The sequence below is a fragment of the Siniperca chuatsi genome, linkage group LG1, assembly GCF_020085105.1.
Source record: "Siniperca chuatsi isolate FFG_IHB_CAS linkage group LG1, ASM2008510v1, whole genome shotgun sequence".
NCBI classification, from domain to species: Eukaryota; Metazoa; Chordata; class Actinopteri; order Centrarchiformes; family Sinipercidae; genus Siniperca; species Siniperca chuatsi.
The window spans coordinates 4,876,336-4,887,305 of NC_058042.1; the positions used below are offsets into that span (position 1 = coordinate 4,876,336).

Here is a 10,970-nt window from a genome sequence, read left to right on the forward strand (position 1 = left end):
CAATTTATTTTATACTTTTGAGGTTTGCACTATTGGTTGGACAAAACAAGCATCGTGAAGGCGTCACTTTGGGCTCCGGGTCATTGTGACGACATTTCTCACTATTTGTTTTTAGAATTTTTACAAACCAAACAATCAATTGATTCATGGAGAAAATTATCAGCAGATGAATCCATAATGAAACTAATCATTAGTTGCAGTCGGATACAAAACAGTTCAAAGTGAGCTCCAGCTCAACTAGCTACAGCAGTTAAATCCTGCTTTTACATTAATGCATCAGTAATAATAATCTAATATTACATAATAGTACAACAGTCACAGGGGACATTTTACTGCATTTAGTACTTTTACTTTTAATACAAAGTACATTTTCCTGATTATACTTTGACTCAAGTAACATTGTCAAAGCAGGACTTTTACTTGTAACAGAGTATTTTTACAGCGTGGTGTTAGTGCTTTTGCTTAAGTAAAGGATCTGAATACTTCCTCCACCTCTGGCACACACACTTGGCCAGTAAAGCTGATTCTGACCCCCATAAGCAGGATAAAATCCTAAAAGCATAAAATCTTAGTAGCAGTCCCTGAATGCACCACTGCAGAAAACGTCCCGGTGGGACTTCCGTTAATAGACGTTTCTGTTCGCTCAGCTCGTAATTACGGTAATTTACAGTAATTGCGACGGGATTTGAAAGCGGGGAAAGGTCCAGCTGTTACCTTAAACCAAACATTTTTTTTCCATTTTCGATTATAATTGTTCATAACTGATCGCTAACGTTAGCTAACATGTAGCCCTGTAACGCCTCCTTTCGCTTCTCCGTTCGGTTCAAAAGTACAAGTTAAGTTAGCTAACGCTAGTTTATGCGAAAGTTCACCAGGTCAAAGGACATTTTACCGGAAAACGGTACACCTCGCAGTTTGATTCCCACCGGCGTTTTCCCTCTCTGTGGTTCTGTGTGAGAACATTAACGTTACTGTAAACCGGTGGGTTTTCTACAAGAAGCAAAATGAGTCGAAGAGGAGAAACGACCGAGGAAGCCTCCGGAGCTTCACTTTCCTCCCAAACTAAAGCTGAACACCAACCAAAGAAGATGCAAATTATTTACGTCGTTTACCTAATCGCTGCTTTGGATACCACATGGATGTTTTTACAGTTTTCTGTAACGCCTGTAAGTATTTCTGTTATGTCAGAGCAGGAAGCCGAGATTTCCGTGCCCGCCGTGAATGTGTTGCACGCATTTACAGCAGCACCCTCACACCCTTCGTTGCAAGAAGTTATATCTGCATTCAAAATGTACTTAAATATATGTACATACGAATAATCAGCAAAATGCACTTAAATGTACTTAATCAACAGCTAAAGGGCTCATTCTTGCAGCCAGATTGGTTTATGTCGTTGTTGTGTATGTTATATAATAATATTCAAGTATTCAGATCCTTTACTTAAGTAAAAGTACTAATATAACACTGTAAAAACACTCAATTACAAGTAAAGGTCCTGCATTCAAAACCACCTAAGTAAAGTCTTGTGATTTCTGTTATTTTTGTGCTGGTGACTGCAAGTAGAGCTGAAATAATTAGATGATTAATCGATTTGTTGATCAACAGAAAATTAATCATCAAAGTCTTTTGATAATCAGTTAATAGTTTCAGTCACCTCTCAAGCAAAAATGCCAAACTTTTGCTGTTTTTTAGCCTCTCAAACATGAGGATTTACTGCTTTTCTGTTTTATATTGTGAATATTTTAAAGTTTTGGACTGTTGGTTGGACAAAACACATTTGAGCTATGACAAATTGCGTAATGAGAAACACACTAACTTCTCCAAATTACAATAAACATAGCGTTTATGACGTTGCTTAATATACCACTTTCAGTTTCTTCATGACTCTGACCTCAAAGCTGACATAAAACTCTCGAGTCACACATTATGCAAAAAAGTGCAGGGGAAAAATCTGCCTGCACCACTACCATAGCCACAGACAAACTGATAACACTTTCATTTACATTCATGGGGCAGCTACTGTAATTATTAAAGGAAAAGGCAAAAGAATTGTCTGGTACAGAGTAATCAGATTCCTGAATGCTTACAAGCTGTAAACATGGGAATCTTTTTCATCGCTATCTTCCCCACATGACATGAAATGAATGTGGCATAAAATCCATAATATCCAGCAAAAAAATGGGGGTCACCCAAATAAAGTCAAAGTTTGGATGTGTTAACTAGTAGAGGTGGTTTTTCTCAGTGAGTGTCACATCCATAGATTTCACACCGTCAGTATCACTGAACCTGCTGTGAGCATGTTAACACGATTGTGTGAAGTTAAGTATGTATTTTCATTATGTCTCTGTAGTATTTGGCAAAGAAACTTGGCTTCGACACGTTGTGGTTTGGTTACTTGCAAACCATGGTAGGTGTAGTCCAGCTGGTTGGGGGTCCTATGTTTGGAAGGTAAGTACAAGGCAATGCTGACAACACAAAAAAGTTAAAGCTACTTTTACCGACATGCATGGAGGTGATTCTTGATGCATCACAGAAGCTACTGTTTTGCCAATATTAGCGACCCGCACTGCTTTTGTCTGGCAGAAAACTTGTGGTTTCTGGGTTTTGTTTTGTTTTTGTCAGGTTTGCAGATGTCTTCGGAGCACAAGCAGCCTTGTCTCTGGCGTGTTCTGCTACAGTTGTTTTCTTTCTGCTGCTGGCCATAGCAGACCATCCTGCCATGCTGTTCATCCACAAACTCCCCACGGTCTTCATGCACGTCCTCCCTGGTAAGCACCACTCATCTACGATCCTCCTCTCTCAGTTTAACATTTGAAACTTCAAACCTAGATTATTATTTGGTATAGAGTAATCATTCATTGTTATTTATTCATTATTTCCCCCCTTTCTTGCTTTGCTGACTTTATGACTAAACTAAGTCTGCAATTACGACGGAAAAAACTTCTGAGATTTTGAGATTAAAGTCATAATATTACAAAAATTGTTCTCATTTTTTAATATTTTTTTCCAGAATGTTCTCAAAATATTCCGACTTTTTTAAATTGAAATATTATAACTTTTTTCTCGCAATATTTCAAATTTATTCTCGAAATCTCATGTTATTTTTTCCCTAACCATGTGTCCCTAATACTAATATATGAAATAGACATGCAAATGAAGAAGTCACTGTGATTAGTGAAACCCAGAAGCCAATGCTCGGAAATAAAGGAAAATTTAAAAAGGTAATATTTTTATTGGAATGTCTAATGTAATACTGTTAGCAGGAAAGTATTTATTGGGATTTGGTATCAACAGGTAATCAGTAATAAGGACATCCCCACTGTACACTGTAATTTTATATTGCTATCATATCCATATTCTGTGGGTAAGTATGGTGAAACATAAAAAATGGGGCATTTAAGACACTCTCCTCTGCTTATGAGAAATATTCAATAGCTTTCTATCTTGATCACTTCAGATAATTTGATATTCACATTTACATTACTTCAGTCGATGACATTTTAACTGCACACCACTGATAGATAAGCAGTATTTGTCTGGATTTGGACTGTGAGTTTACAGAAATATGGGTGATATCATGTGGTAGTGCATCCGGAAAGTATTCACAGCGCTTCACTTTTTCCACATTTTGTTATGTTACAGCTTTATTCCAAAATGGATTAAATTCATTATTTTCCTCAAAATTCTACAAACAATACTCCATAATGACAACGTGAGAGAGGTTTGTTTGAAGTCTTTGCAAAATAATTAAAAATAAAAAACGAAAAAAATCACATGTACGTAAGTATTCACATCACTTGCTCAATATTTTGTTGAAGCACCTTTGACACCAATTACAGCCTCAAGTCTTTTTTAATAATGATGCTACAAGCTTGGCACACCTATTTTTGGGCAGTTTCTCCCATTCTTCTTTGCAGGACTTCTCAAGCTCCATCAGGTTGGATGGGGAGCATCGGTGCACAGCCATTTTCAGATTTCTCCAGACATGTTCAGTCGGGTTAAAGTCTGGGCTCTGGCTGGGCCACTCGAGGACATTCACAGAGTTGTCCCGTAGCCACTCTGTTATCTTGGCTGTGTGCTTAGGGTCGTTGTCCTGTTGGAAGATGAACCTTCGCCCCAGTCTGAGGTCCAGAGCGCTCTGGAGCAGGTTTTCATCAGGGATGTCTCTGTACATTGCTGCATTCATCTTTCCCTCGATCCAGACTAGTCTCCCAGTTCCTGCTGCTGAAAAACATCCCCACAGCATGATGATGCCACCACCATGTTTCATGGATGGTATTGGCCAGGTGATGAGCGGTGCCTGGTTTCCTCCAGACATGACGCTTGCCATTCAGGCCAAAGAGTTCAATCTTTCTTTCATCAGACCAGAAAATTTTGTTTCTCATGGACTGAGAGTCCTTCAGGTGCCTTTTGGCAAACTCCAAGCGGGGGGTCATGTGCCTTTTACTGAGGAGTGGGTTCCATCTAGCCCCTCTACCATACAGGCCTGATTGGTGGAGTGCTGCAGAGATGGCTGTTCTTCTGGAAGGTTCTCCTCTCTCCACAGAGAAACGCTGGAGCTCCGTCAGAGTGACCATCGGGTTCTTGGTCACCTCCCTGACTAAGGCCCTTCCCCCCGATCGCTCAGTTTGGCCGGGCGGCAAGCTCTAGGAAGAGTCCTGGTCCAAACTTCTTCCATTTACGGATGATGGAAGCCACTGTGCTCACTGGGACCTTCAATGCTGCAGAAATGTTTCTGTACCCTTCCCCAGATCTGTGCCTCGATACAATCCTGTCTCGGAGGTCTACAGACAATTCCTTGGACTTCATGGCTTGGTTTGTGCTCTGACATGCACTGTTAACTGTGGGACCTTATATAGACCGGTGTGTGCCTTTCCAAATCATGTCCAATCAACTGAATTTACCACAGGTCGACTCCAAACAAGTTGTAGAAACTTCTCAAGTATGATCGGTGGAAACAGGAAGCACCTGAGCTCAATGAGTGATTTGAGTGTCATGGCAAAGGCTGTGAATACTTTTGTACATGTGATTTTTTTCGTTTTTTAAATTTAATAAATTTGCAAACAAACTTCTTTCACATTGTCATTATGAGGTATTGTTTGTAGAATTTTGAGGAAAATAATGAATTTAATCCATTTTGGAATAAAGCTGTAACATAACAAAATGTGGAAAAAGTGAAGTGCTGTGAATACTTTCCGGATGCACTGTATTACAAACAACAAACAACATGCAGTAACCTTGAAATATTTAGGATAGTTAAAAGTTTCACCCCTGTGCGCCACTCTACTGTAGGACCTAGGACCAAATTTTATTTACTATCCTAAAATCAGACTTTTATTTTTTTCATCCCTCTCCTGTCGGCAGCATCTCAGATGGTCGTTGCAGACCTTTCAGGACCTGAAAAACGGGCAGATGCTTTGTCCAAACTAGGTCTGTGTTTTGGCATCGGTATGATAGTTGGCTCCACGTTGGGCGGCCATCTTAACACACGTTATGGGTGAGTGTCATTGTGTGTTGTTGTGTGTTTGTGTGGGTTGAGTCTAGATTGAGTGATGTATTGGAGTGGAGAGGTGGATGGGGTTATATCAGGCGGTCAGGGTTTAAAAAGTCCTATAGATAATAGGCTTAGAAATGTAGACTTTGAAATGTTTACGTGGTATTTATGCGTGTGGAATTCTATATCTACAGTACATCTAAAATGTCCAAAATATTTGTCCACCCAACACTGCTTTTTCTTCGTCTTTCCCAGGGAGACATTTACTGCATGTTTTGGTGCTGTGGGGAGTGCCTTCAGTTTGCTGTTGGTTTTAAAGTTCATCCCCAAAACTACCAAAGTTCAAGCTCCAAGAACCAACACAGACAGTAAGACGAACTCCTGTCTTCTACACCTAATGTTCTCAGCTGTTTGGGAATCTGTATGAAATGCTGATCATGTTCAGGCTTATGGCACACAGGCATTAGGAAGTAGGGGTGAGCCGGTGTTTTGGATCAGTGAGTTTCCCTGTTAAAGGCCAACTGAACTCACATTCGGTCATCCCTTTTTGGAGTCAAAAATAATGTGTTTTTCAAGATTTTAATAGTTCAGTTTAATAGATAGTTAATATTCAAGTTGATCTTGAGTTTCGTGAGCCTGGACGGACCAGCAGACTGGACGCAGGCCCAGACCTACAACCAATCAGAGCAGCGAAACGTGTGACATGTGACTTTTCAAATCTGGACCGGTAACGCTCCTCTGCCGGTCATCGTATCAAACCCGCCCCACATTAGATAAACGGTTGTGATTGGCCCGACCAGATCCAGGACGGGTGGAAATCTGTCTGAACGGCAGGGAGGAGTCCACGGGCTACGTGACATAGACAGTAGTGTTCTATGTGAAACACAGTGAGATAATTTTAAGATTTTAAGAGCAAATGTTGATCAAAATATACGTTTTTCTTTGTGTGTGTGGGTGAGAACAGAATGCCCTGCTCAGCTGTAGAATGTGTGCGTGCTTTGTTTCATCACATCCTGTTGGAATGTTGTGATGTCATATGATGCGTTTCCAACCCTACACCAAGGTGACACGAGAGTAAGGTGTACACCTCTGCATTTCAAATCTTATTGAGACCTGGTGTTAGACAGAAATCAACAGGAAAGATGGAGCGCATTCAGAATGAAAAGCATTCGCATAAAGCAGGCCCCACGTCAGCTTATCATCGTTACGACCTGTCATCAGTCCTTCCCGATGCTCAGCAGGAATATCTCTGCATGGAGGAAAAAAACAAGGCCCTCGAGAAGGAAAATGAGGCCCTCAAGAGGAAAGTTGAGTTTTTGATGACTGATGCTGAGCAGTTCAAGGCAGAGCGGCAAAGAATCCACAAGGTGATCAAAAACAGAGACCACCAGAGGAACCAGCTGATACGCTGCAAAAATGAATTGTCAGTGTTGGGTAAGAAGCTCGGGATCCAGGAAACGGACCTGAGGAGGGTGCACAAGCAGAATGAGGCCCTCAAGGAGGAAGTGGAGTCAATGAAGAAGGAGCTGCAGTCAGCGAAGCAGGCTGCTGTCCACCAGAGGGCCGAGCAGAAAAACCTGAAGGAAGAACTGGACCAGGTGATCAAAGAGAGAGACGACCTGAATGACAAGTGGCACCGCTGCAAAAATGAATGCTCGGAGTTGCGTGACAAAATCACCAACCAGCAATCAAGGGTCAGAAAGTGCCGCGCTCTTGAGGATCAAATTGGGAAAACAAGACTAATTATCCAACAAAAACCTCGCACATCACTCTTCAGAATATCCAGACAAGAGGCGCCTCTCCCGAGCATTGAGTCCTTACAGAAAGAGCTGCTCACCCAGACTGAAGAGCTGAGGAAAACACAGAAGAAGTGTGAGGAGCTGAAGCAAAGTCTGATACAGGTAGCAGTGCAGTTCCAGCAGTGCCAGGCGACGGTCAGAGACCAGAAAGACATGCTCAAGGCAGTAACAGCAGAGAGGAACATGTACCGAAGTGAGATGGAAAAATTGGAGATGGAATTAAAATCAATCAGAAAGGGGCACCGCAGAGAAAAACAGCGGAACAAGGCGACCAAGAGGACAAAAAACGTCAAGCTGTCATCTGGAGACAAATCAAGCCAGTCTCACCTCCCACCATTATCCAGTAAAGTCCAGGTGCAGTCCGAATTAAGGATTGTAGGGACAAAAATTTAATTGTGCTTGTGGATGTTCCCAGCTGTCCGAGGAGGGCCTCCTGGGCCTTTGCTGTAAAATCCATTGAGACATCAATTATACAAATAAACTGACTTTACTTAATACTGGTCTAATTCTTTGTGATTTTTGTGATAGCATAACAATACAGTATTTTATTAACAAATGCTTTTCAACATTTTAATTTAAAATGCTACTAACATACAGCGGTTCATCAACAGTATGTGTTTTTATTAAAACTAGTGTATTGTTTGCTATGAATTGGGTGTTTCGGGTTACACTGATGTGTTACATTGGTCTGTAGGTGTTATTTTAAATGAAAAACACCTAATTAGCTTTTGCATGAGCTGTAACTTGCTTTCTACGATTCACAAACTTCTCTTGCTGTGGTTGTTTGGTCGGGCCTGTTAGAGATAATAATCTGGCAGGTATTGTACGTGCAACTGTACGTCCGTTTTATTCTTTCTCTTTCATTTAGCTCCAGGCGCGAACAAAAGCAAGTCGATATTTAATGTGGGAGAGATCACAAGACTGATGACGTTTCCAGGTGTGACGCCGACTTTTCTTGTGAAGATAGTTGCAGGTTTGCCATCAGGTAAGAGTTCGTGTGAGAAGAGGTTTGGTTAAAGACACTGTTTACTACAGTACATTTGTCGCTTGTGACAACAAATTGTGTTGATATCCATTCTCACTGTGCAAGAGGAAGCAGATGCTGTGTGAACTACGTACAGTATATACTGTATATATATATATATATATATATACACATATTTTCTTCTCCCCATAATTTCTCTGTTGCACAATATGGGCAATCAATCAGTGTTGCTGTTTCTAAAGGCCTGATGTGTGATTTTACTGGAATGAAGATATGTGTTGTTGAAAGCCACTTGTATAGATCTGACTGGAAAATGTAAAAAAAAAAATATACGTAATAAACGTCTCTTCAGTCTGGGTTCACTGGGCTCGTTAGAGTTACATTTAAACAACTCTGTAAATCAAACAGAAGAATTGCTCTTCTCTTTACGAAGGCATTTTCCAAGTGATGTTCTCCATCATTGCGTTGGACTTCTTCAAGCTGCAGCCTGAGCAGAATGGTTATCTGTTGGCTTATTTTGGCATACTTCAAATGGTAAGTGTTTACGTAGACTGAAACACAAGACAAGTTGACTATGATTTCAGTGCAGCTCATGATGATATCAGACTGTAAGGCGAGGCCAATAAAATGTTTGTTCAGGTTATTCAAGGAGGAGTGATCGGTCGACTTACAGCGAGATACTCCGAGAACTCGCTGCTGCTTCTGTCTATTGGGGTTTCTTCTTTGGTGGGACTCGCTCAGGTACACACAAAAACACGCACATAAAACACACACACACCAGAGCTGGGGAGCATTTAAAGTGCTGTACTGGTTCATTTTTCAGGATCTCTGAAAAACAGCTTTGTTTCAGCTCGATGAAACAATTTACTCAACCTGTACAAGACTTTGTACATTTTTTATTCCTTACCTTCTTCCTTGATTTTCTGTCTTTTTTTTTTCTTCTTCACCCCCAACTGATCTGAAAAAATGGAAAATCCCTGAAACTGGAGATTTTAGGTGAAATTAAACCACGATTCCTTTTACATTGGATTGTTCATTTCACTGCTTCTACTTGATTACGTTTACTTTGACTTTTACTTGTAATGGAATATGTTTTCCATTGTGGTGTTGCTACTTTTTCTTAAAGGATTTGAGTACAGAATTAATAGATTACGTTTCATTCATTTAAGTCAGTTATCAAGTAACAAGACCAAGCTCTGAAGTTGTACTTGTGCTTTGAGCTAAATGCTAACATCAGCATGCTAACATGCTCACAATGACAATGTTAACATGCTGATTTTTAGCAGGTATAATAGAATGGCATGGCTAATAGAAATATTAAATATTTGTTTGTTACAGCTTCTCAAATTTTAGGATTTTGTGCATTTCTCCTTTTCATAGCAATGTAAATAAATAAATCTACATATATTATCTATATCTATAAATCTATTCTTTCAAGTGATTGTCATTTGTCATTTTTAGTAAATAGTTTATTTATTTTTTTGTTTAAATTACTGTAATTACCCAATCATGAAAATAATCCTAAATTGCAGCCACTGCTCAGATACTTTTATTTGGATATTTCTTTCTTTCTGCAGGCTTACATGCAGAACGTGTTCCAATTCTGCCTCACCATCATCCCGATGATGTTTTCTCTCAGTGTGTTTAATGTCATCACAGACAGCATGCTCACCAAGAGCGTGCCGTCCTCTGACACAGGTGAAGTCATCCTGCTTTTCTGCTCGCACAGCACACAATCAGAAAACCAACAATTTTACAAAGCTACATTTTGATCACTTGATGTGCGACTGCATCTGATTACAGCTACAAACCAAATAAAACAGAAAGGACCCTGAAAACTACAGGCTCACCTCATATCAGATAGTGAGAATTAACTAAGAACAAAATGAGTTATTTGAATCTGGTTGTTTATTAAACCCACTTTGCTCTTGTACACAGGCACAATGCTGGGACTGTGTGCATCTGTCCAATCTCTGCTTCGCACAGTCGGACCGACTGCTGGCGGCTTCCTGTATGTGAACTACGGCATGTCCTCTATAGGCTTAATCCAGTTTGTTGTGAATATTGCTGTGTTTGTGCTCCTGCTGCAGCGTCGCCTCAAGAAGACAGCCGAGCAAAAGGAATGAAATAGTCTTTGAAAAGCTTCTCTTCATCTCCAGTTTGTTCAGAAACTAATAGTGGAGATGGAAATCAATGTTTGATTTTAGGAACAATCATTTCTACAGTTGCAGATATTTAAAGCACTCTGCTGCTGTTGTTTTATCTGTGGTGAGGAATCAGGACCAAACCACTAGATGGCGGCAAATCCTCCATTTTACCTGATGATACTTTTATTTTCCAGGGTTCACTGTTCACATTCATATTAAGGTTACACTTGCTGATATTGAAATTTTATTAAACCAATAATTTTGAATTTGTAATGAAAGTTTATTTTCTTATTGGTCATTGTTTTTCATTAAACCTTTAAATAAATGTATTTTTGTACGTTAATTAATTTAAAGGCAGTAATGTATTCCAGGCTTCCCTTTGCATTGAATAGGTGCAGTGAGTGACTTAAAGAGCTGCTGCTTAAGAGAATAGAGAATAAATCTGTGGCAGAAACACATAATATATGTGTAATTAAAATAGTTACACACTATATGTACAGTGATGACAGTGGAGTCCTTCAAAAAGCCACTCGGTTGTGCAGCTT

General features: G+C 40.0%; 1 protein-coding gene across 1 annotated transcript; it reads left to right on the forward strand.

Annotated features, from left to right (window-relative positions):
* The first annotated feature begins 572 nt into the window (after positions 1-572).
* Positions 573-10,750, forward strand: slc22a18 (solute carrier family 22 member 18). Its single transcript, XM_044220431.1, has 10 exons — positions 573-1,166; positions 2,351-2,448; positions 2,623-2,768; positions 5,365-5,497; positions 5,750-5,862; positions 8,162-8,278; positions 8,712-8,812; positions 8,918-9,019; positions 9,856-9,976; positions 10,217-10,750. The coding sequence occupies exons 1-10, from the start codon at positions 1,005-1,007 to the stop codon at positions 10,402-10,404; spliced, it is 1,281 nt and encodes a 426-aa protein (XP_044076366.1). The 5' UTR covers positions 573-1,004; the 3' UTR covers positions 10,405-10,750.
* The last annotated feature ends 220 nt before the right edge of the window (positions 10,751-10,970 follow it).

Excerpts from the sequence above, each read along its gene's own strand:
- slc22a18 (XM_044220431.1), top strand. The coding sequence starts at position 1,005 with ATGAGTCGAAGAGGAGAAACGACCGAGGAAGCCTCCGGAGCTTCACTT. Across the intron at positions 5,863-8,161 it reads TCCAAGAACCAACACAGACA|CTCCAGGCGCGAACAAAAGC; the intron begins GTAAGACGAACT and ends TCTTTCATTTAG. Across the intron at positions 9,020-9,855 it reads CTTTGGTGGGACTCGCTCAG|GCTTACATGCAGAACGTGTT; the intron begins GTACACACAAAA and ends TTCTTTCTGCAG.